General features: G+C 44.8%; 1 protein-coding gene across 3 annotated transcripts in view; it reads right to left on the minus strand.

The window, feature by feature from the left end:
- Positions 1–1925: 1925 nt before the first annotated feature.
- The window catches only part of STAG1 (stromal antigen 1), a 222300-nt gene continuing 197347 nt past the window's right edge, over positions 1926–26878 (minus strand). For 2 of the 3 annotated variants that reach the window (XM_040348711.1, XM_040348712.1), the window contains 8 exons: positions 26004–26152; positions 19038–19166; positions 8038–8243; positions 6970–7147; positions 6558–6668; positions 6362–6476; positions 5352–5432; positions 2795–3179 (listed from right to left, as the gene is read on the minus strand). In XM_040348711.1, the coding sequence (XP_040204645.1) occupies positions 3156–3179; positions 5352–5432; positions 6362–6476; positions 6558–6668; positions 6970–7147; positions 8038–8243; positions 19038–19166; positions 26004–26152 (993 nt within the window). In that variant the 3' untranslated portion in view covers positions 2795–3155. Of the gene's footprint in view, positions 3180–5351; positions 5433–6361; positions 6477–6557; positions 6669–6969; positions 7148–8037; positions 8244–19037; positions 19167–26003; positions 26153–26878 lie in introns of all 3 variants that reach the window. The other variant, XM_040348710.1, reaches the window with a different exon arrangement.

Raw genomic sequence — 26878 nt, forward strand, 5'->3', positions numbered from 1 at the left:
ATAGTAGCCGTTTAAAATAGATGGTAGGTGGCCAGGGGGGGATTTCCACCCTGCACACCCCTGCCTCAGATCTCAAACAATCGGCCTGTTTTTAGATAATATCGGCCGGCCGCTAATAAATATCCCCCCAAAAATATATAAAAACCTAAATGTTTAAAGTCCGCGGGCACGGTCACAGAGCTTGCGGCAGCCGTGCCAGTCTTCCGACGTATATAGTCGTGAGCCGGTCGTTAACCAGTTAACAACCAGTAACCGTCAGGGTTAAGGAGCGGGCAGCTGCTGTGTCCTTAACAACTGATGAGTTATCAGCTGTCAGCGAGATATTCCACTGATATGAATTTTGAGGGGAACCCCAATCCCAATTTTTTTTTTAATGCCAAGTGTCTTACCCCCCCCCCCCAAATCCATAACAGACCCATAGCCCTGCATACAGCCTGGCATGCCCCTGTCCCCGTGTGCTGGCATGCAGAAGCGAACGCATACGCAAGTCCCACCCACATATGAAAACTGTGTTCAAACCACACATGTAAGGTATCGCCGCGAACATTAGAGCGAGAGCAATAATTCTAGCCCTAGACCTCTTCTGTAACTCAAAACATGTAACCAGTCAAAAAAAAAAAAAAAAGAGAAAGCGTCGCCTATGGAGATTTTTTCAGTACTGAAGTTTGACGCCATTCCACAAGTTTATGCAATTTTTAAGCATGACATGTTGGGTATCTATTTACTCTGCGTAACTTCAGCTTTCACATTATGTAAAAAAAATTGGGCCAACTTTTTTTTTCCCCTAAAGCATAAGACCATTTATCCAAAAGAGAAAAAAAACTTTTGAAAAATTGCTACGCAAATACCGTTTTGTGAATGGAATTTTACTCCTGTTTTAAGTGGAATTTACTGAGCAATTTTGCTTTATGCAGTAAATACCACATAAAGCAATGGTAAATTGACATTTTCGGAATCACATGCATATTTGGGGAAACATTCTGTGAATGGAGCCCACTGACTCTATGTCCTCTTCAATCCACCCTGTTTCTAGAGCACGTAGATTTACTTCCAACTCAAACAGAGAAGGCATGGATAGAAAAGGAGCCTGGCATTTTAGGGCTCTGGACAAGGATAAAAAAAGGAGCCTGGCACTTAGAGCTCTGGACGGGGGTGGCTGTTTTAAGGCCATTAACTGTCCGAGGAAAGTCTAACATAATTGCAGAGAAATCTACCTTGGACAGATAGGCCACTTGCTGCGTGCCTAAGATATAGCTAGAAAAGGATGAAGAGGGGTTCTGCACTGGTGCAAAGAATGCATTGTCACTCCAAGCAGTCTGAGTGCTAAAGTTTGTTTGAATATTTGCCATGGTTCCTTGTCATCTGGCTTCTGCCATAGCCATCAGTGAGGGTATTACCTGGGGGGTACTCCCAAATTAGGGTGAACATTTTTTGTAAAAGCATGTACAAAGCAACCCAGGTGTCAAGCGTCCTGGCAGCAAAAGGGTGAAAGTATGTGCCCGAGTACCCTATAAGGGCTCTGGCTGGAAGTGGTGGTAAAGGTGCAACCTGTGGTGCAACAAAGTCTAGTCATCCACCTGAGGCAAAGCTCTGAATGGTGGAATTTTTACTGCCAAGTTTGAAAGTTTAAACACTTGATAAGTGAATAAAATACAAAAACAACACAAACCAAGCTAGATGACATTGTTAATATAGTACAGCTATATCTGCAAAAATGGTAGTTAATAAAAAGATACAAAGTAAATTAGGAACATTATAACCAACTCAAAAGTTTGTGTGAACTCACCCTGAATAAAAGGCTGGGTGCCAAAATTACAAATGTTTCTTCTCAATGTTCTCATACAGTACCAGTTCCCTTAATAAATTCTTTACTGATAAAGGGCTTACAGCAATCGTTGGTGCCAATGCAAAACCAATATGATAAGTACTGTTAAAATCACTTTTATTAAGACATGTGATTTTGAATTTTATTACAATAATACAGAACAGGGCAGTTAAACAGGGTTTTATTGTGCTGGGGGGAAAAACACCTCTTCTCCCCTTAAAAAGAGCCAAACTTGAACAGTTAACACTGAAAATGCCATAAAATTTCAACATTGACCAGGGGAACAAAAAATAAAATAAAAATACCCATCCAAGCACTTATAGGCAACAGTAAAACAGTTTAAAATTGTATTTCTTTTCATTTTTTGTCTTTTCTTTTTTTTTTTTACAAAAATATTACTGTTGAATTGTATTTTACTGCATGGAGATTAGACTCGGGTAAGTCCCACTATTATAAGTTTCCTTTATTCATTGTAAAATATGAACGATTGTGTTGAACAATACAAAGAATATAAAAATGGTGACAAACAACAAAGAAAGGGGGGAAAAAAAAATGTGTCAAAAGAGACAATGTTGACCAATTGATGGAAATGAGTCAACCTGCTGTCCTTGGTTTGCTGGTTTCGGTTGGTTAAAAATGTGCAGGACAGGTAACGGTTAAAGAAAAAAAAAAATTATGATGTGTTGCTCTTTGACAAAACAAAAGAAATAGCGAGGAGATAATGTGGGCTCAAAATACAAAACGTGTGACAAAAATGAGATAGGTTATAGGTCTTGACATCCATTAAGATTAAACCTATGTTGGTACCAGAGTGTATAGTTGCTTGAAGATAGTTTGGCCTTGTCAGCACCCCTTCATTGTTAATTTCCAGTGCATTTAGTGATTGGTTCTTGTATGGTTCCACATAGGGGTGGAGGCAGCTCTGCTTCAGGTCACTTAATAGCCAAATTGTAAAAACAAAGTTGATCGTGAAGGCAAAAAAGTTAAAATGTTTAATTGTACAGCAGAAAAAAAATAAAAATTGATAAAACCGGTTGTCCATAAAACGGGCTTTATAACCATTTTTTTATTTTCATTTTACTTCTCTGCAGAAAATTCAACCAAATGCTGACAGCTGATGAGCGGTTACCATCTATGTAGCTTGGTTCCACGCAATGGTGTTTGTAGGGTTCTCTGCTTGGATAGAATCCATGAATACGGCAAAGCATTTGGTGTGAACAAAAACTAAGTTTTTAAAAAAGTCTTTTTTTTTTTCTTTTTTTTCTATTTTTTACAGAAGCTCACAGTATACAGGCCTTTAAACAAGAGAGTTCCAGGTATGTATTGAACCTCAGAACATTGGCATCCCAAATCCCTGAAAGTCAGGAAACAAAAAAAGTTAGCATCTATAAAAACAAGCAAGCCACAACTGGAAATATGCATACAGTATATACTCGAGTATAAGCCGACGTACCTAATTTTACCCCAAAAAACTGGGAAAACGTATTGACCCGAGTATAAGCCTAGGGTGAGAATGCAGCAGCCACTGTAAGCGGAAAATGCCCATTTGCACGCCTCACTGTGCCCATTGCAGCCTCCCTGTGCCCGAATCAGTGTACCTGGGGGGGGGGGGGGCGCAATCTCCCAGAACTACTTGGCATCAGGATACATTTTCAGAACTCAGACAGAGGGAGGAGAGAAACACTAGAAATAACACTGGGTGCTTTGGCTTGAGTCAAGTACACAATTTTACTTTGGCCACGTGAAGATAATGTGGACCCCCCCCCTATTTTTCTGTTTCTTTACGTTTTGGTGTTCTATAGTTTGACACCCCTGACAAAGCTTACTATTTAACCAAAATATGTAGGGAATTTCCTTTTGGGAGCACTTTTTGTAACTATTTTGGGGTTTCACATGGTTTATTGGGGAGGGCATTTTGGCTCATTTGCAGGACTTTACTATTAATTGTCAGTACATGAGAATGGAATAGGTACAGATGGAATACAGATGGTTGTTTTCAGTTTCCTCTATTGGGTGATAGAAAAAAAAAAAAGGCTTTGTCTTGTGTTACCGTTATAAGATATATACACTACTCAAAATTTTTTTAAAGGAACACTTTTGAGTCAGAACTCCTGGGATATTGATCTGGTCAGTTAAGTAGCAGAGCGGGGGGGGGGGGGGGGTTTATACAGAGGGGGTTGTTAATCAGTTTCAGCTGCTTTGCTGTTGATTGAAATTAACAAATGGTGCACTAGATGGGAATGTTTTTTAGGTAGAGGTGTCTGACATTTTTTTTCCCTACTCATCTTTTCTGACCGTTTTTCACTAGTTTTGCATTTGGCTAGGGTCAGTGTCACTACTGGTAGCACGAGGCGATACTTGGACCCTATAAAGGTTGCACAGGCAGTCCAACTCCTCCAGGATGGCACATCAATACGTGTCATTGCCAGAAGGTCTCAAGAGCATGGAAGAGATTCCAGGAGACAGGCAGTTAATCTAGGAGAGCTGGACAGAGCTGTAGAAGGTCCTTAACCCATCAGCAGGACCGGCATCTACTCCTTTGTGCAAGGAGGAACAGGATGAGCACTGCCAGAGCCCTACAAAATGACCTCCAGAAGGCCACTGGTGTGAATGTCTCTGACCAAACAATCAGAAACAGACTTCATGGGGGTGGCCTGAGGGCCCAACATCCTCTAGTGTGCTCACTGCTGGACACTGTGGAACGCGATTGTCATTTTCCATTGAACACCAGAATTATCAGGTCCGCCACTGGAGCCCCATACCTTTCACAGAGCAGGTTCACCCTGAGCATATGTGACAAACGTGAAAGGGTATGGACACATTACCCAGCCCATATCAGTAAAGATATCCAGCATGAGATTGTTGCCCGTTGAGATCTGATATGTTTTCAAAGTGTTCCTTTAATTTTTTTGAGCAGTGTAGCAACTGCCATGATTGGATAAGGTGGACACCATTTATGCTTTGTTCACTTTTAATTTTAGGTTTACAATCATTTTAAAGATCACAACAAAGACTCTAAAGTCACCTTTCAGTCATTTCCAGCAGCTTACTAACACCTGCTGTGTGTTGCCAACTCATTTATCCCTCACCTATAACACTCCCAAGCCCACTCACTCTATCGCGTCACACATTCCAGGAGGCATCGGGGCAGTCTCATCCAGTCATTGTATTTTGTGCATGTACAGTACAGGGTTGGCTTTGACAGATCAGGATGTAAAAGTTGCCACCCACATCCATGATGCTGGCACAGGACTGAAAACAGCAAGACTTGGGGGTTGTAGGAAGAGAAAACTCTGGACTTCTTTGGCTGGTATGTTTTTTTTTATTAAAAAGAGTCAGCAGCTAAAGTACTTGTAGCTACTAACTTTTACTTTTTTCAGACCCGGAAGAATGCTCCTTCTGAATGGGTCAATGTAATGTAATACACAAGAGCAAGCCAGGAGATAACCTGTAAATCATGCAGTCGTAATCCAGATATGCTTTAGCAGTTCAGAAGTTCTATAGAATACAAAAAAAAGCTACATACTGAATCATCCTCAATGATGGCTGCAGAGTCAAAGAAGTCTGGCCGGAGTTCTGCCCTTTCCCGTCTGTTTCGTGAAGGTGGCTAGAATATAATTGTTCATGTTTTATAAACAAGACACACATTTGATATCAATAACAGAAAAGCTACCTGAATGAATGTTCAGTCTCCAAACTCATATATAGTCCTAACTTATGCCACTTTCACATTTTTTATATGGGAATACAAAAAAAAAAAAAAAAAAAAATGTTTTTTTTCTTTTTAACCCCTATATCAATTTGATCAAATGAGTAAGTCCACTCAAAATGTTATTATAGATGCATCACTCAGTGGCTTTTTGTACTGGGAACTGCAGTAGCAAGACCTCAGATGGCTTAGGTCCCTTCTTTTGACTGTTCCAAATCCTTTTATTACACTGTGCATACTGTAAAATAAAATTAAGTAAAAGTATATCCCATTGCCATCACCAAGGCTGGCAAGTAGACTTACCGAAGCATCAAAGAAACAAGTCTCCTAGACCCAGGCTCTAAGTAGAAGATTCAAACAACCCGATAATGGTGTCTTCCTGCTGTTATGTGTAATGTGTTTTATTAAGAGGTCTTTCTCATTGTATAAATCACCATTGTGTGCATCCACATTGTTAATTGAGTCACATATTCTTTCTGTCTGTCTGCTAGTATTGTGTGTACTTAAATGTTAGCTGTACTGCCATTACGGTTTAAAGTATGACTTGTTTAGGATAATGTGATCAAGCTCTTACCCGATTTTGTGTGGTATATATTCTGTGTGAGAGTTTACAATAAAGTTAGTTCCAGTTTGCACCTAAGCTAGCGTCATCTAGTTCCTGGGAGCAATTCCCAGCTATAATACCTAGTTCCAGCGTTGAGGAAGCTGTAACTTGGCAGAGGCACCCAAACTGGGTGCCAGGTGGTCCTTCACAGGTATTTAGACAGATATTGTTTAATTTAAATCTCTGCACGGTTAACAAAAAAAATAAAAATAAGTGAACACACCAGATCAATAACCATAGTGTCCTCAAATTCCTCATTCATGTCTTCCAGCTGTCCCCGTGATGACATCATTACATCTTCAAATATAGGTTCTGCATCATCCTCCATCAGACCTCGTCTGGAAGAACAAGTAAATTATTATTAGAGCCCATGGTAAATTCAGTGACTGAATTGTTCAATGGTATCACTTTTTACTTACACTCCATGCCTTACACCACCCCGTACTTTCATATAATTCATCGATGTTCTATCTTTCCTACTTAAGTCCTCTAGTTTCTGCTGACTCAACCAAGACATCTGCATCTGAGGGCTAAAAAAGAAATAATTACTTTAATGGGTCATATAAAAGCCAATTATGTGGTGCAGTCCAAAAAAAAAGTAATTAAAGGCATATACAGTATTATAGATCAGTATAACAATGTGCACTGCTAATGTTTGATTTGCCCTCTCACAGTCTAGCAAAAGTACATACAAATTAGTTTATGTTTTTTTTTGTTTTCAAGACTACCGTTGGCAAACAATAGCGGTAAAGATGATATATATTCTGGTGTATTACACTGTAGAATAAAAAGTAAATACATTGCACACATAATTAAACCATGGCTTAGTACTTGTGTAAGAAGTCTGGCTCTGAACCATGTTCCGACTCCTGCTCCTGCATCTGCTCTTGCATTTGCCTGGGCGGGTTTTCCCTCAGTACTGTCGATGTCAGTTGTGGGGTGGTAAGTGCTCCTGGAGTTTGGATAGTGTCATTCCTGGTTACCCAAGAGTTGTCAATGGTGCTCTCCTCTGAAAAACAAAGGCAGCGGTAAAAAAATATATATGATTGTCAGCCACATCCAGGTATATAATATACAATAAAAAAAAAATTTAAACAAAAAAAATGGTATTTACAGTAACCCATAAGCAAGCATGCCAAATCAACCCGGGTTGGCAAACTGTGACCAATGAAAACTTGATATCCGATTGATTTCTATGGATTGCTGCAATTACTGACTGACAATATTAACGAGAAAACCTTAATAGTTAGGATGTGTAAACTTGAGCAAGCTCACTTAGTCCCTGTGCGAAAACCTAAAACTGTATTAAACTCAAAAGCAAAACATTATAATGCAGTTTCGCAAGACTTGGATGTGATGGCTGCATTCGTTTTCTTTTTAGGTTTGCTTTCTACTCTTTTCATCTAGCGATGCAGCCAGTGTTTTTTTTTTTTTTTTTTAAAGAACACGCTCTCTTGCAAAAGTATCAGTTACAAGGATGAGAAAAACCACCGACAGGGGTGCTTACAACGATCAGCTTTTATGTAAAACCTTTAGCCAAAAGGAAATAATTGTTTGCTGTAACTGCATATAAAAAGTGTTAACTGGAGATTGGCTTCAATTTGTTGGTGTATTTAAATCTGTTAGCGCATCTAACACTCCAGACTGACAATGCTGCTGTCCAAGTGTTCCCTCTTTGCACCTTCATCCAGAGTGGGGGCACTCGAATACAGGAAGAGTGTTACTGGCCAGATCACCAAGGGAAAACAGAGGGGGTAGAAAAAGCCTAATACAGAAAACTAATGCAGCCACCACATTGATTGGTAAGCGGCAATATATGAATTTTGGTTTTGGGTTTAATACTTTAATAAATGACCAGTTACATTAGGGGTCCAATGTTTCATGTTTTTAAGTGCTCACCTTCCACTCTCTTTTTGTGCAGGGGAGGCCGGCCCTTCTTACTTCTCACAGAGGAGCCTTTGCTGTTACTACCTCCACTGTTCACAGACAGCCGGTCCTCATCGCCACCTGTCACCAGTGAGTTCCTATAGGAAATAAGTGGCAGCCAAACATCTTCCCTTCTCTCCATCATTTGTTCTGACAGGAATTTCTCCAGATAAGAGTGTCTGAGAAAAGAAAAAAGGGATTACCAGGGGGTACAGAGACCTAGCTTTGGGAAAACTATTGGTGGAGTGAAAAAGAGTAGTGAGAAAATGGAAGAAAACGTGAAGGGAATGGAAGAAAACGTGAAGGCAATAAGAATTTGGTAAAGACAAAAAAAAAAAAGGATGTTTGTAAAGATGTTTGTAAGTCCATTGGTGGCACAGAAGTATAATCTTATTTCGCCATACTTCGTTCCTTCTTTTCAACCCTAAACAAAATGCAGGCAAGCCCAGGGTATTACCTTTCCCACTACCAGCATGCCCCAAATTTTGTAACAAAGCATACCAAGTGCATAATCATGAACCCAGAGGGGGTGGAACTGGGGTCTGTCGATGGACTGCAAAAATAGGATTTTTTGTACTCACCGTAAAAAACATTTATCTGAGTCCATGGACGGACACAGCTCCTTAAATCTTGACAATTGGGTTATATTCCCTGTTTACAGGAGAGGACTAGGCAGAAACATGTTAGATAATTAAATACATGTTACATTAACAGAGTTGAACAGCCCCGCCCTGGGGGCGGTCCCTCCAGACATAACCCTCCTCCCTGCAGCATGCAGCCTCAGTTCGTAACAAGCAGTACAAACCTTAAAAGGAGGGGTGGGAGCTGTCCGTCCATGGACTCAGAGAAAAGGATTTTATGTTGAGTACAAAAAATACTATTTTCTCTTATCGTCCATGGACGGACACAGCTCCTTAAATCTTGACAAGTGGGACGTCCCCAAGCCAGAGTAAAAAAACGAGTGGTGGGAAAAATATCAGTAAAACCAATTTTAACTTCACCTCAAAACAAGCAGAGCTCCTCAATAGAGGAGGTGCAACTTTAAACAGCCGCCTGCAAAAACAAGCGGCCGAAAGAAGAATCAGAAGATGCACTCACAGCAACCATGTAAATTCTGAGAAAAGCGTGAACGGATGAGTAAGTCGCTGCCTCGAACACCTGTAATACCGACGCATGTTGTCGGAAAAAACACAGGAAGCACCATTGCCCTGGTCGAAAGTGCCGTGACCGGTAAGCGGGGCCCGCCCCTTAAGAGCATAGGCCTGTATGACAGCCTGCCTGATCCACCGAAAAAAGGTGGTCGACTAGACCGCCAGGCCCTTTTGTGGACCAGACACCGACACAAAAGAGAGTCAGATCTCCGAAACTGAACCGTAGCAGGCTGGTACACCCGCAAAGAAAGTACCACGCCTAAAGTATGAAAGGCAACCTCTGTAGGATGCGCCGGCCGAGGGCAGAAGGATGGAAGAACAATGTCCTTATCCGGCGAAAGGCCAAAACCACCTTCAGAAGAAGGGAAGGTCGCGGGCGCACCACCTAATCCTATGGAGGGTCAAGCATGGCAGCTTGCAAGACAAGACCGCCAACTCAGAAACCCCTCTAACAGAGGTAAAGGCCACCAAAGGGGCTACCTTCTGAGATAGTGGTCAAGAGAAATCTCTCTGATGTTTCCAAAAGGAAGGTTCCTGAAGAACCGAGAGCACCAGAGTCAAAACTCATGGGGGAAGAGATGGGCCAAAAGGGGAAGTATAGGACAAACCCCCTGCACAAAAAAGTACCCACCAGGGAACGGGCCGCAAAATGGCCACTGAAAAAACACAGCCAAGGCTGAAATCTGCCCCCAAACGGTGCTTTAAGCAATTTTTAGATCCACCCCAAGCTGTAAAAAACAGCAGGACCCTGGACACCGAGTATGTCCGTGGACGTCACTCCATCTCGTCGCACCAAGAGATGTAGGCCTGCCAGATGCGACGGTAGATCCTCCGGAAGACGACTACCGTGCCCTCAGCATGGTTGAGATGACCGTGTTGGACAGACCCTGGTCTCAAAGTCTGGCTTCCAATAGCCATGTTGAGCAAGTCAGTGACTGTACAACAGGAGGAAGTATGGGACCTCGAGACAGAAGGACCTCCCGCCCTTTCAACCGCCAGAGTACCTCCGCTACCAGGCACCCGATATTGGCGTACCAAGGACGCCGAGGCCAATCTGGAGCGATTAGAATTATTGGTATTCCCCATCCTCCACTCTGTGGAGCAGCCGGGGAGGCCACTACAATGGAGGAAAAGGCATAAAGTCACCGATACAGACCCCACAGGGCCACCAACGTGACTGATGCGCCTGTACAGGATCACTAGACCTGGCCACAAACTTTGACACCCTTGCGGCTAAGACGAGCGATTAGGAGATCCATGCCCTGTGAGACTCACCTCCTGCAAAGGAATGGACTCCAAGTACCAAGACCAGTCGTCCTGGTCCATCATCAGGCGACTCCAGTAGCCCGCCTGCCAGTATACCTGATGGTAGACCGAAGCCACGGCCGTGGCGTTGTCAGGGTGAATCCAGATCGGACGACCTTGCAACCTCCTCGACCATGAGGAGAGGCATAGCCTGATTGCCCAAAGTACTAGGACAAATAACGGTAGACAAAGTCTACAGCACGTGGTATTCCCAGGCAGACTCCCACCCAGGTACTAATCAGGACCGACCCTGGGTAGTTACCGAGATCAGACGAGAACTGGCGCATACAGGGAGGCGTGACCGTAGGTTTACTCAAGTCCAGTGACTCTGGCCGACTGGATCCCCCAGGCGCCCCCACAACCCGAGAGGTTGGCGTCCGTTGTAATCACCGTCCACAAAAAGGAAGAAACTACTTCTCAGACCGAAGAGTCGGGGATCTCGGCCACCAATTCAGAGAGACACTGACTAGGTGGCGCACCTGGATCTGATGATTCAGAGACAAGAGATTTGTACCACTCGGACAGTATTTCCCTCTGGAAAAAACACGAGCGTGGAACTGGGCATACGGTACTGCCTCGAAGGAGGCTACCCACAGACCTAGGATCTGCATGCAAACAGAAAGAAGACTGATTGCGTGATGCCAATACCTTCACGGCAGACTGAAGAAGCCGCAATTTCTCCAGGGGAAGAAAAACCTTCGCCACCGTGGAGTCCGGAACCCCTAGGTACTCCAAAACTGAGTCGGAACCAGGACCGACTCCAAAATGTTTAACGCCCCACCGAATTCTCGGAGGGTCTGAAAAGCTACCGACACGACCACTAATTCTGAGTCAGAAAGTTGTCCAAGTAGCCCACGATGGTAAAGCCTCGCTGTCCCAACAAGGTTAGGATAAGTGCAAGCTCCTTGGTGAAAACCTGTGGTGCTGGCGCCAGATCAAAAGGAAGGGCCACCCCATCGCGAGGCACAGAAACCACAGTGACTCGTGCAAAGTGGGACATGCATGTATGTGTCATTGATGTCCAAGGACGCCAGAAAGTCCCCCGGATGGAGCGCAGCTACCACCGAACGAATGGATTCCGAGCGGAACTACCCATCGTTCACAAAGGCATTTTAGGCCCTTGAGGCCCAAAATCGGACGGACCCTGTCCATCTTTGGGACCGAGAACAGATTTGGATAGAATCCCTCACACCTCTAGTCCAGCAGGGAAGGTAAAATTACCCCGCAGCTTAGCAAGTCCCACACTGCCCCAAGGCAGACCGACGAGCCGGGAGAGGGAGACAGGAGGGAAGAAATCTGTTCGGTGGATCGGAAGGAACCCTATCTAGTACTCCGAAGCTACCACCTCGCAGACTTACTGGTCGGAGAACAGGGAGGTTCACCGAGTTGTGAACAGCAAAATCGACCCCCACCCCAGAGACGGGCAGGGGAAGCTACATACATTGACGGAGTTGGGTGCCGGCGCGATCGGCTTATGCACCCAGGGACGTTTTAGTCCCCCAGCTGAGCCTTTGTCGGCCTGGGAGGGTTCGTCCGCGGACCCTGACTGATGAAAATACCACTTTGGTGTGGGAAGGAAAGGACCCGGCCGACGGCGGGGCTCCTTCCCCCTGGAAGCCTGAGGGAGGCGAGTGCTCTTCCCTCCAGTGACATCCTTGATAATGTCATCCAGCGAGGACACAAAAGGTCTCCCACCCATAACGGGTAAATCTGCCAGGGCGTATGTTAGAGGCCTGGCCAGCAGACCAGCATTCCAACCAGAAAAGGCTGCAACCATCTCTGAAACCGAAGCCCTGGATACCAAGGGTGCAGCATCCAGTGAAACATCAGACATATACAAGGCACTGGACAACCTGGTCAGTTAGCTTAATAACTTTGCGAGAGAGTCAGTGCTCCTTCACTGTGTGGTGCAAAATGCTCACTCCGTGAGTGACTGGGACCCCAGCGTAGTGGCCACAATAAGCCGCAAGGCGGACCCCAGCATGGTAGACATGGAACGGGTCAGTACTTCGGATCTTCTATCAGTCAGATCCATACAAGCGGGGGTTCCCGCAATAGGGAGGGTGGTCACCTATACATGACAACTGGAGGGTCCACTACCGGAGAAGCCCACTCTCTTAAAAAGGCTCTCCTCAAAGGGGCACTGAACCGCCAGGCGGTGAGGGACTACAAAAGCCCTTAGCGGCTTTTCTTATTCTGCATCTTTAGAAATTAGCAAAAAAGGGCACAGAAGGAAAAAACCCTACACAGAGCGGTCGGATTTGTGTGATCCAAAAAAAGACAGAGCCCTCAGCAGAAAACCAGCTGCACTATCCAGCTAGAGAGTCCCTTACAGCAGTGAGAAGCGCACCCATAAATGCCTTATCATGCAGACCCAGGTACCTGGTCCATGGCTCCATGACAGAGCATTCCCCAGGGGATAACAGGGGAAGGGGGCACTCTTAACCCCCGCCCGACCGCAGTCGGCCCCCCACCCTGGCACTAAAGTGTCCAGGAGCAACAATAAAAAGCATCTGTGGGAATCCCAGGCACTAAACACATGCTGCCACCACAAGAATGTTGGGGAAGGACCAGATACTGACTCCAAAAGTTTAGAAATACACACATAGTGTGTATGTATATCAACACAAAAAAAACTAAAGCTCCCAGGCCCTATTCAGGGCATCTCACCCCTTGCTGCGCTGACCAGGGTACCCAGGGGACTCACCTCAGGAGGTGACTGCCCAGCGCTGCCATCCGCCCTCAGCACACGGCGTGTGGGGAGGAAAAAAAACGTGAGGTAACTTGCGGCAGCCGAAGGGACCTGTGTGCCGTAGGATTCAGCACTAGGGGTCAGGACTACCCAAAGATGGCCGCCGAGCGTTCAGAACACGGCCACAGGAAAATGGCCGACCGCAATGTAAGCTGCGACCATGGTGTGGCTACGACAAAATGGCCGCCAATGGGAGTTTGGGAAAGGGTTACAAGTGAATGCTGAATTTTTTTAAAACCTTGAGTGCATCTAAAAGCAGTCTAGGAGATGGGGAACAGCCTGCCAATCAAAGAGCTGCCTGAAGGACCATACAGCTGAAACTGGCATCATATGGAAGTAGAAACGTTCACCTAGTAGAAAACCTCCCAAATCTATGAAACGGAGGCCTGATGCTGAAAAGCTAAAAAGACGCTCAGTGCCCTAATGGCGTGAGCCTAAACTGGAAAGAAAGAATCCTGATCCTTTACCACTTGCAGACTGCCACACGTCGATTTACATCGGCAGAATGGCAGGGACAGGCAAATGAGCGTACCTGTATGTCCCTTTAAATTTGCCGCGAACTCGATGTTCGCCGGCGGCCCGCGATCATGTCAGGGAGCGGTAGAACGGGGAGATGCCTATGTAAACAAGTCATTTCCCTGTTCTGCCTAGCAACATGACAGATATACTGCTCTGTCATCGGGAGCAGTGATCTGTCATGTTGTAGTGAGACCACCCCACCCTACAGTTAGAATCACTCCCTGAGTGAATAACTTGTATAGCGCTACAAATGCGAACTGAATCGCCTCAAGGTGCTTGGCATCCATTTTCCTTCTATTTATCCTTCAGAATAGGTGGGTCTTGAGTTTTTTTCTGAAGGCCTGGTGATCAATTTCCGTTCGGATGTTAGTTGGTAATGCGTTCCACAGTCGAGGTCCTTGGACTGCAAATCTTTGTTCTCCTTTGGTCTTGTAGCGGGCTTTGGGGATTTGTAGTAGTTTTTGGTTAGTTGATCGAAGAACGCGATTGGGGTTTTGGTATTTTATTTTCTCACCTAAATATTGGGAGGGGGGGGGGGGGCACTTCAGTGTACACATTTGTACGTCAGGCATAGGGCCTTAAATGAGACTCTGTCCTTTACGGCAAGCCAAGGGAGGGATCTTAGGGACGGAGTGATTGGTTCCCAGTTTTTTTTTTCCTGTTACCAGTCGTGCCGCCGTGTTCTGGACGACTTGGAGATGGGCAATCTGGTATTTTGGGAGTCCAAGGTAGAGGGAATTTGCATAATCTAGCCTGGAGTTAATAATTGTCCCTACCACTACTGCTATGTCTTTCAGGATGAAGGGAAGGAGTCTTCGTAGAAGATGGTGAGCTCCGCTAACTACTGATCCTATTTGTGCATCCATTGTCATGTCAGAGTCAAAAATGACTCTGAGGCTTTTGACTTTGGTGCTTGGAGTGATGGTTTGTCCCAAGATAGGCGGTGGTGTCCATGTCGTCCTGGCCAAACTCTTTCGGTTTGTATGGAGTAGAAGGAGTTCTGTTTTTGAATCACTCCCTAGAACACACTTAACCCCTTGATTGCCCCCTAGTGTTTAACCCCTTCCCTGCCAGTGTAATTTATACAGTAATCAGTGTATTTGTAGCTCTGATCGTCATATAAATGACAATGGTCCTCAAAAAGTGTCAAAATCGTACGATGTGTCCGCCATAATGTCGCAGTGCTGATAAAAATAGCAGATCGCCGCCATTACAGTAGAAAATAAATGCCATAAATCTATCCCCTATTTTGTAGACGCTATAAGTTTTGCGCAAACCAATCAATATACACTTATTGCGATTTTTACCAAAAATATGTAGAATACATAGCGGCCTAAACTGAGGGAAAAAAAAATGTTATATAGATTTTTGGGGGATATTTATTATAGCAAAAAGGAAAAATAGTTTTTTTATTTTTTTTAAATTGTCGCTTTTTTGTTTATAGTGTAAAAAATTAAAACCTCAGAGGTGATCAAATACCACTAAAAGAAAGCTCTGTGGGGATAAAAAAAGGATGTCAATTTTGTTTGGGTACAACGTTGCACGACTGCAAAATTGTCAGCTAAAGCGACAGTACAGAATCGCAAAAAATGCTCTGGTCAGGAAGGGGGTAAATCCTTCCGGGGCTGAGGTGGTTGAGTTCATTGTTGCAAAAAAAAAAGTGCATTATTTAATTTTTTGTAGGTAAAAAAAATATGCATTTATTATTTTTTGTTAGGAGCCTGTAAAGCATTGCACCTGCGATCAGCAGATCATTGGTGTATTGTCACGGCCCTGCAAACTGTGTGTAGCCGTCTGCCTGTACCTCCAATACGAGTAGGCAGTTACTGAATGACAGGAAGCTCAAACATAATGGCACTCAGTGACCAATACACAAAAGTGAGGGAACTCCAGTGCCAGGCTCAAAGGAAGTCTTCAGAGACTAATAGTCTTTAGAGATGGGACAAGCACAGAAATAATGCCTGGAGTTCGGAATTTGGAAAGTGCTTTGCAGCCAACTGAACTGGAACCACAGACAGAGTCCATGCAGAGGAAGGCATTATATCATGGGCTGGCCTACAGGGTCTTTGATTCCCAGTGCCATATCCTCCTATAGACAGCAGTATAATCCTGAGGTAACTGTCTCAACACACATGAAAAAAATAACATTGTAGAAAAAAAAAAAATACTGCAAGGCCAAACTGAAAACTTAAAGACAAAAAAGTGTTTCTGGCCAAAATTAAGGAGCCATAAAATGAACAGAAAACAGGAATAACTGCTGCATCTGTGTTCATTCTTGTCGGCCTTTCCTTTGTGCTGGGAGTTAAATGAGCCCTGAACATATCCCACACCAGTAGGCTACGACAAAGTCCACCTGGTCGTCTACTCCATACATTTTCAATCCATAGCATTACCCCCTTCTTCATTCACATTTACAAAAACTCCAACAGGGAACTTGATTTTCAGAATTGTTTTTCTTTTGAAGGTAATCATGGGTCTTAGTTTGGCACCATCAGCTGTAAATGCTAGTACCACTGTAAAACTGGACTTCTCATGTCTCATGTCCTGTTTTAATTAATATGGTATTTGCACCTTTTGAATTGACTGTTTTATTTCCAACCATATCGAAATTTATTGGAGTTTCATCCATATTTCCGATCTGACTTAAAGCATAGCCGCGTTTCTTTCGCTGTTTTAGTACATAGCGATGGAAATTTACTTTGCTGTCAAGATCTGCAGGTAATTTTTGTGCAATTTTGGTCTTTTGCCTCAGTACCAGATCATGCCTTTTCAAGAACCTAGTACACCAGGATACAGTGGCCTTAAATCCTTTGCTGTGATCTGGGTGAGATTTGGCCCACTGAAGTGCATAAATCCGTATGCTGTTTCGTGTCACTACAAAACCATTGTGACGATGCTCATGCACCATGTCTGCTAAATGCTTCTCGAGATCTGGCCAATGTGGGGTGCCTCTTCTTAATGCACACTTAGCCCTTGGCATACTCTTTAATGCATCTTCCTATGCTTTCCAAGCTCGGACCATCTTTTCCGTTACTCCATATTGTCTTGCAGCAGCGCAGGTATTCTGTTCCTTCGCAAAGTTAACAACTTTGAGCTTGAAACTGGCTTTGTGTTTCCTTCTCCTTGCTGGAGCCATGCTGGGGCCCTGTCTATCAGCCATTTCTGAAATCTGTCAGGTATTGCGGTATCACTTGAAATCAAAAAGGAAACTGGTGAACTACAAGTCCCAGAGATCCCACAATTGGTACCATAGGTAGCAACAATGAATCCGTTTTTTTTTAATTAAGTGGAGATCTGGAGCTGGATGTGCAGTATAGGAGGTATATGATGCTTTGTAATACCGCACAGTAGGGCCAAGTACACAGTATATGATGCTTTGTAAAATACCGTACAGTAGCGCCAGGCACACACAGTATATGATGCTTTGTAATATACCATACAGTAGAGCCAGGTACACAGTATATGATGCTTTGTAATATACCGTACAGTAGCACCAGGTACACAGTATGATGCTTTGTAATATACTGTACAGTAGCGCTGGGTACACAGTATGATGCTTTGTAATATACCGTACAGTAGGGCCAGGTACACAGTATACGGTAATATGAGGCTTTGTTAGTAACGTAGGTACAGTATATATGATTCTTTGTTCCAGGTACCGTATCAACTACAAGCTTGTCAAATTGTCACTGAGGAACTGGTAAACATTTGATGTACAGTAGGGCTTTTAAATCAATGACCTTAGTTCAGTCTTGGTTCAGTATATGGTTGTACAGTATATCCTTTTTCTATGGTTCCGTTGAATACACTGCATAAAACAGTTTGCATACAGTGTGCACCGCTGAGCCAATCACAGCAGGCAATGAATTTTACTAATATATTGATGGATGCAAAGCCTGCTCGGATTGGCCGAGGCTGTGACATCAGCCCGCGCCGTTCCGACTCATGTATAGCCTGCTCGGATTGGCAGAGCAAGCTTAACAGGCTCTACATTCAGCAACAGGGTGCATCGCCTGCCGGGATTGGCTGAGTGGTGCACTGTATACACACACAGCATTACTGAGCACACGGCGGCCTCCTCACCCGGTACAGAGCACCCGGCAGGCTTTACAAACATATGGCGGCCTCTTAATCCCGGTACCGAGCACCCGGCGGACTTCACATCTGTATGGCGGCCTCTTCACCAGGTACCCGGCATATAAGACGACCCCCCGCTTTTTGGCAGTGTAATTGTGGTGCAAAAGGTCGTCTTATACGCCGGAAAATACGGTAGAAGCTCCCTCCTGCAGACAGGCTGGATAAGATCTGGGTCATTTAACAGCTGTATATCGATAAGGAAAAAAGTACATCGATTTTTTTATTAAAATTATTACATTGCCATTGTCCACATACAGAAATAAATGGAACAATGCAACTTAAACAGTGCCCGTTTAGTATCACTTTAACGATGGCTAAAAAGCAAAAAAAGTCGAGCAGATCACAACTCAACAGATTTTAACAATGTGCTTTGTGGGGAAGTAGACGCAACTGAAGTTTGGGGGGCTCAGCCCACCCCAGCAACCCCCTAGATCCAGGCATGTGGCACTTGCTTGGGTGACCCTACATTTGCAGCCACCGGTGCTATGCCAAACATAGCATCCCCAAGAAATTCCTGGGCATGGCTTGTCCATGCCCAGCTGCGGCTACCATACCAGACAAGCCTGGGCCACATACCCAATTCTCTTGGGCCACATTTGGCCCTCTGCTTGGACACCCCTGGTTTATTAGGCATTTGGTGATATCTCTAAATATGCTAAGCACTTGTTGTCAATCCTTTTTTTTTTCATGTAGAAATAAACACATTCTTCTAGCCTGGAAGGGTCTCTTCTCCCCCTCAAGTAATACTTGGCTGCAAATAGTCATTGTTAACATACCACTTTACAAGCTCACTTTTGAACTCCAGAAAAGACCAAAGATGTTTGGCAAGATATGGAATCATTGGGTCTCCGGCCCACTTTTCCTAGATCTAGGATCTTAAGATTAAAATGTTTTTGTTTACTTCTCGCTCGATTTGGTTTATTGTAACGATTTAAGTCCTTATTTTTTTTTTCTTTTAAATACTGTTATGTAACAATGAGACATGAGAGAACATTGTAAATGCATTTGTTTTTTATCATCTTCATTTAATAATATATCTGAAAAAGAAGAGGAAGGAAGGAAGGAAGGAATGGACAGAGTATAAATTAGAATCCTGATGTGATACTTACACTGTTTTCTTGTCTTGTCTAAGGAGCTTGGAAGAAAACTCACTCAATACTTCCAGGAAAGCAAGATTTAGAGGGGGGTACTCCATCCCTTTGGGATTCTGGTATTTGAAAGCAAACTCTATACCATCTCTGTGCAAAAAAAAAAAATATTGGGATAAAGCACCAACTATAAATGATTCTCTGTGAATATGGGTGTCTTTCACAACAAAGCATTAATGATTTCTAGGAATGACCAATTAAAGGAATATAAATTGCATACAAAATTACATGCCTTTAAAACACAGTTAATGCAACGATAAAAAATTTGAGCATTAAACCAGAGTTCCGGACACAATTTCACTTTTTAAGTATAAATACCCCTGTAATACACAAGCTTAATGTATTCTAGTAAAGTTAGTCTGTAAACCAAGGTCCGTTTTGTTAGGTTGTTACAGCATTTAGACACTTTATAAAATAGAAATTGACTGGGGCCATCTTAAGTGTGGGCATCATGAAGCCAGACTGTATGACTTCCTGGATTTCAGCCTTGCAGATCTCGCACATGCTCAGTGCTGCACAAGCAGTGTCAGATCAGGTTTCAGCACCTGTGCTGTCCAAGTCACATGATTCTTTGAGACTGGGGAGTGCACAGACTCCTGGAAAGTTACACCCACTACATTCCCAGGAGTCTGTGCGGTGTAGGTTAGGAAGCATTAAGCACCTAGGTGCAGGAAGTGGGAAGATTAACTATTCTGCCTAGCAACAACACTTTGCAGGCATCTAAAAAAAAAAAAAAGAGATTTTTAATACAGCTTACCTGTAAAATCTTTTTCTTGGAGTACATCACGGGACACAGAGCGGCATTCATTACTATATGGGTTATATGGAGTACCTTCAGGTGTAGACACTGGCAATCTCAAACAGGAAATGCCCCTCCCTATATAACCCCCTCCCATAGGAGGAGTACCTCAGTTTTGTAGCAAGCAGTATGCCTCCCAAAATGGTCCTCAAAAAAGAGGGGTGGGAGCTCTGTGTCCCGTGATGTACTCCAAGAAAAAGATTTTACAGGTAAGCTGTATTAAAAATCTCTTTTTCTTTATCGTACATCACGGGACACAGAGCGGCATTCATTACTATATGGGATGTCCCAAAGCAATGCTTACAATGAGGGGAGGGAGAACATCTCCAAGACAAAAGGATTTAATTTAGAGATATACTCAAATCATAATAAATCCAACTTAGTTGAGAAAAATAAAATTTTTAAATTTAACTCGAACAAGAGGAGCCCCCGGAATCCGAGGGTCTCAAACTGCAGCCTGCAGCACTGCCTGCCCGAAGGCAGTATCAGTATTCCTTCTTACGTCCAACTTGTAGAATTTTGTAAACGTGTGGACAGAAGACCAGGTTGCCGCCTTGCAAACTTGAGCCATAGAGATCTGGTGGTGTGCTGCCCAGGAGGCGCCCATGGCTCTAGTAGAATGAGCCTTTAATGATACTGGAGGAGGCAACCCTTTCAAGCCGTAGGCCTGAGTGATTAATTGCTTAATCCACCTAGAAATGGTGGACTTTGCAGCTGCCTGCCCCTTCTTGGGCCCATCCGGTAGAATGAACAGCACATCTGTCTTCCAGATCTTCTTTGTAGCTTTAAGATAGGCCTTCATGGCCCTGACAATATCCAAGGTATGCAGCAACCCTTCCTTTCTGGAAGTAGGTTTAGGGAAGAAGGATGGTAATACCAAATCCTGGTTCAAATGAAAACTGGATATGACCTTCGGAAGGAAGGAAGGATGAGGGCGGAGAACGACCCTGTCCTTATGAAAAACAAGATATGGTTCCTTACAGGATAAGGCTGCCAGCTCCGAAACTCTTCTTGCGGAAACTATGGCAACCAAAAATACTAACTTCCTTGTCAGTAGAACCAAAGGAATATCAGCCAACGGCTCAAACGGTTGTTTCTGTAAACTTGACAGAACAAGATTTAAATCCCACGGACAAAGCGGGGATTTAACTGGAGGTCTAATACGTAAGACCCCTTGAAGGAAGGTCTTAACCAGCGAGTGGGTGGCCAGCGGCCGCTGAAACCACACTGACAGAGCAGAAATCTGTCCTTTGATTGTGCTTAATGCCAATCCTTTATCCACTCCTAGCTGGAGAAAACTTAATACTCTATCGATGGTAAATTTGCGAGAAAGCCATCGCTTGGACTCACACCAGCCTACATAGGCCTTCCAGACCCTGTAATAAATCACCCTAGAGACCGGTTTCCTGGCTCTGATTAGGGTAGAGATTACTTTCTGAGACAGACCTCTACCCCTGAGAATCAGGGATTCAGCTTCCAGGCCGTCAATTTTAGATGCCGTAAGGCAGGGTGGAGGATCGGACCTTGCGATAGCAGGTCTGGCCGTAGAGGAAGAGTCCAAGGGTCTCCCACTACCATCCTTAAGATTAGTGAGTACCATGCCCTTCTGGGCCATGCTGGAGCTACCAGGATGACTGGTATGTGCTCCACCCGGATCCTGCGCAGCAGGCGGGGTAGTAACTGGAGCGGGGGAAACGCATAAAGAAGTTTGAACTGATGCCAAGGGCAAACCAACGCATCGGTTCCGCAGGCCATCGGATCCCTTGAGCGGGACATGAACCTGTCTAGTTTCTTGTTGAGTCTCGATGCCATGATATCCACGTCCGGCACTCCCCATCTTTGGCAGAGTGCTTGAAAGACTAGTGGATGCAGAGACCATTCCCCCGGCCATAGAGTCTGGCGGCTTAAGAAGTCCGCCTGAAAGTTGTCCACTCCTGGAATGAATATTGCCGATATGCAGGGCACATGAGCCTCTGCCCATAGAAGAATCAAGCTCACCTCTCTCTGAGCGGCTTGACTCCTGGTTCCCCCTTGGTGATTTATGTATGCCACGGCCGTGGCATTGTCTGATTGAATTCTCACCGGGAACCCCTGCAATTTTGACGTCCAAGCCCTGAGGGCTAGTCGAGCAGCTCTGAGCTCCAAGATGTTGATGGGCAACTGCTTCTCTGGCTTTGCCCAAGTACCTTGGCGAGTGCAACCATCCAAAATTGCTCCCCAGCCCGTCAGGCTGGCGTCTGTGGTCACTATCTTCCAAGCCACTGGGCTGAAAGACCTCCCCTTCAGTAGATTCTGAGGGTCTAACCACCAACACAGACTTTGTCGGACTCTTGATGAGAGCAGCAACGGGATATCCAAGGCCTGTGGCCTTCTGCTCCATGCTGACAGGATGGCTGCCTGTAGGATGCGAGTGTGGCTCTGGGCGTATGGTACCGCCTCGAATGTGGCCACCATCTTGCCTAGTAACCTCATACATAGGCGAATAGTCGGTTCTTTCTTGCTTAGAACCAGTAGGATTAATTCCTTGATGGCTTTTACCTTCCTTAGAGGTAGGAACACTCCTTGTTGTTCTGTGTCTAATCTCATGCCGAGATATTCCAACTGCTTTGTGGGCTGGAAAGCTGACTTTTCTCGATTTAGGACCCAGCCGAACCTCTCGAGGTATTGGACCGTGAGGGCCACTGCTCGCTCCAAGCCGGGAGACGAGTGATCTATGACTAGGAGGTCGTCCAGGTATGCTAGGATCGTGACCCCTTGGATCCTTAGTTTGGCTAGGATTGGGGCTAGGACCTTCGTGAACACCCGGGGGGCCGTAGCCAACCCGAAGGGAAGCGCCACGAATTGGAAGTGACGCGAAGCCACCATGAAGCGTAGATATCTTTGATGTGGCTGATAAATTGGAACATGAAGGTAGGCATCCTTTATGTCTATGGACGCCATGAAGTCGTCCTTCTGGAGTGTGGCAGCTGCTGACCGCACGGATTCCATCCGAAATGAGCGGATCTTTAGATATGCATTTACCATCTTTAGGTCCAAAATTGGCCTGACATCTCCATTGGATTTTGGGATGATGAATAGGTTGGAGTAGAAACCCAGCCCCTGTTCCAGGACTGGTACCTCTACTATTACTTCCTGGGAAAGTAGATGATCTAATGCCGATCTTAATGCGGCTCCCTTTTCCGGATCGTTTGGAATCCTCGACTTCTGGAAATGAGGAGGAGGAAACCTTAGGAAATCTAATTTGTAGCCTGTGGCCACGGAAGACCGTACCCACTCGTCGGGAATGCTGGCTTCCCAAATCTCTGAAAAGAGTCGCAGCCTTCCCCCCACCTTCGTGGGTGGGGGCGCCCCTTCATAAGGTTGGCTTGGGGGCTGGTTTTGCTGGTTTGCGAAACCACTGCCTTTTGCCTCTAACAGCCTGTCCTTGTGATCTGCTGTTGAAGCCGAAGTTTGCTTTTGCAGGAGGCCGTCGATACTGCTTGGCATTAGAGGGCCCCTGCCCAGGGGAATACTGTCGTTTAAACGCAGGTCCCTGAACCTTCTTCTTAGTTGGCAAGAGAGTACTCTTGCCGTTTGAAATGGTCTGAATGTATTTATCTAGGTCTTCTCCGAAGAGTCGTCCTCCATGGAAGGGGAACCCTACCAGGAGCTTCTTGCATGGGGGCTCAGCCTCCCAGCTTTTTAACCATAAGAGTCTTCTCATATGGATAAGGGATAACGATAAACGTGACGCTTGCTGGATAGAATCCTTGATTGCGTCTACCGTAAAACATATGGCCTTAGGGACATCCGAAAATTTTTCTGCCTGCTGGCCGGAATAAGTTTAAGCATCTGCTTAAATTGATCCGATAATGCTTGAGCGACCCCAATCGCAGCCACAGCTGGCTGTACTACTGCCCCTGCAGTAGTGAAGGAGTTCTTAAGTAGTGCTTCCAAGCGCTTATCAACTGGATCCTTGAACACCTGTATGTTTTCTACAGGGCATGTTAACGATCTGTTAACACATGAGATGGCTGCGTCCACTGCAGGAGTAGCCCATCTTTTGGAAAATTTTTCTTCCATAGGATATAGGACAGAGAACCTTTTAGGTGGTAAGAAGATCTTATCTGGCTTGTTCCAATCTTGGAACAAAATTCCCTCTAATAGAGGATGGATCGGAAACACAGCATTGCTTTGAGGCGCCCTCAGTGAGCCCAAAGCTGAAACCGTCGATACCTGGAGATCTGGTACTGGCAAGTTGAATGCCCTATGGACCAAGTCCGACAATCCTTGAATCCACCAGCTCTCCCTCAGGGAGACTGCCCCAGACTCCTCTGTATCCGGGTCTTCGATCCCTGAACCTACTTGGTCCTTGTCCAAGAGGTCGTCCAATTCCCCTGAGGAAAGGACCTCCTCTTCTGAGGGTCCGCGCTCGGGCGACGGAGATCTATTCCGCTTACTGCCCTCTTTTAAAGAGGTGAGTAATACCTCCTCCGTGACCATCTTAGGGTTGGACTGACCCGCGTCAGCTCCAGCCCCAGATCCCGATGGCCCCAAGGCTCCCTGTAGGAAAAACAGCGGCATACCATGGTACAATACCGAGGTACACCTGCTACCTATTGGTATTTGGAACTATAAAAGTTAATTGTCCAAACACCTGTTTGGGGGATAAAAAAATGCTTCCTCTCCCCTAGATGACTTTTTTTTTTTTTTTTTTTTTTTTTTCGTTTTTTGTTTCAAATCCAGGAAAGAAAAAACATTCTGTCCCCCTGAGTAGTATTGCAAAGAAAAACTATGAGATGGAAAAGAAACAGCCTATTTCTAGGCTTGAAAAAACAGTCCTCTGAAGACTGCAATATCCTTTCTGGCCACTGTGTGTCCTCGGCGCCCCATGCTGCCGCTCTGGTCTTTCTCCTCAGTTCCAAAGTATTGAATGGAACAAACAAACAAGGAAGGGCCGCCCCTTCCTTTAAGCCACTGACCCGCCCTTCCCCCCCAGCCATCTCAAACAGGAAATGCCCCTCCCGACAGGGGGAGGGGGGGGGATTTTGGGAGGAAGGGACCTCTCTGTTCCAGCAAACTGCAGCCTGCAGCTTGGAACCATGAGGAGGTCAGCGTTTTGCCTGCTTGCAGGCTCTGAGGAGGAAGACTGAATGGAGCATCGCCTGGAGGCCTGCAGGTAAGCAAAGCTCTCTGACACACACATATATTTTTATATAACACAGGCCCCACTCAATGCTTTTCCAACACTACAAGGGAGGTCACATCTTATGGGGAATAATACATAGAGAGCCATCCTATCTTTATGATATGTGACTAGTTTGCCAGATGCAGTGCATAACTTTAGGCATGTCCCCTGTGACCCCCCAGAAAAAAACCTGCTAAGAACCAAGTTCCGCAAGTTTTCCCCTCACTTACCTGCTCCATGCCGCAGGACTTTGCCAAGCAAGAGGCCCAATCTTCCCCCATCTCCGTGGGGATGTCTAGACCTTCAGGCCCTGGGTTCCTATGAAGGATCCACTGTCCTGGGCCCATATAGCACCCTGGCAACAGAAAACTTTAGGTACGCAAAGGTTTCTAAGTTCTGGGCCCAGGGTCCAGCTCTCTAAAAAGAAAAGCATTATGGGCTATACCCCAAGGGTTTGGGGTCCGGTTACTGACCACTTTAGCGCTGAGGCTTTTTTGGACAGAACCGGTAGCTCACCTAATCCCAAGGATGCGGAGGCAAGCTAAACCATGACTAACACCTAAGACACTGGCGTAAAAACTGAGGTACTCCTCCTATGGGAGGGGGTTATATAGGGAGGGGCATTTCCTGTTTGAGATTGCCAGTGTCTACACCTGAAGGTACTCCATATAACCCATATAGTAATGAATGCCGCTCTGTGTCCCGTGATGTACGATAAAGAAAAATGTTTGTAAAGGACTAATGACATTTTTTTTTAAACTACTGATGTAATGTTATATTTATGGGTGGAACTCCACTTTAAGCACATCCAAGAGAAACAGACGCCTTATACAACAATTTAATTAGCACAGTTCAGAGAGTTTTAACAGTAATTTAAACTCTCATTAAGAAGAACAAATAATATAACTATAATGCAGTACAGCCAACTTCACAAATGGGAACTGTTAAACCTGTCGCTTACTTATGTAATGTGGCCACGGCTTCTCTGGTCTTTATCTGATCCAGTCCAAAGGTAAGTGCAAACCTACGTGCCAGTTCCTTAATACCACTAACGTGAGCAGATGTCCGGTCCAGATTGGGGCCTTGCTCCTGCACCAGCTCATTAAACAGCTAGAAGGGTAAAGTTGACGATATAATAAAAACAGTTTAGTTTACAGTAGGCTATGAAACATCTGAATGTGTTAAAAGTGTCAATTATTTAGCCCCTTACAACCAGCTTGCGCTTCCTGGGATTATGAATTTGAGGCCAGTAGGCAGGCTCCTTCCTGATCATGTGATAATTTGGACTGGTTGTCACAGTAATCACAGGATCGGAAGCCCATCCTACCATCTCCCAATCATAAACAGTGACCAGGAGCTGTTGGTGAGAGTTAAAAGTGCTGTGGGACTTTACTGTGGCCTGGACTAATCGAACTGTAAATATAAACTTTAAGCCACGTCTTTTGGCATTCCCCTTTAGTTCAACAATTTTGGGTGGGGATGGTTTAAATTCAAAGGCCCCCTACTATAGAACGTTGTTCACCATTTTATGCTCGCAAAGTGATCATTCACTTTTCTAAGGCTACTTATCTGAATAGGGAATTGTTAAAAACAAAAATAAGGTCTGGTACAGCTGGATTTCCACATCTGACACCAATGCCTCATAACTGTAACTTAACATGATTAAGTTCTCTGTACTACTGACTGTAGGGCTTCTTGCTGGCAGTGTGCCAACTCATATAGAACTCCTGACAATGCATGATCTGTGTATTGGATATTATAAAGAAGCTATGTGACATATTGGTGATTCCCTATACATATTTGGGGCTACCTAACTTATTGTGCATTGATTGGAAA

The sequence above is a fragment of the Rana temporaria genome, chromosome 4 (assembly GCF_905171775.1).
Source record: "Rana temporaria chromosome 4, aRanTem1.1, whole genome shotgun sequence".
NCBI lineage: Eukaryota > Metazoa > Chordata > Amphibia > Anura > Ranidae > Rana > Rana temporaria.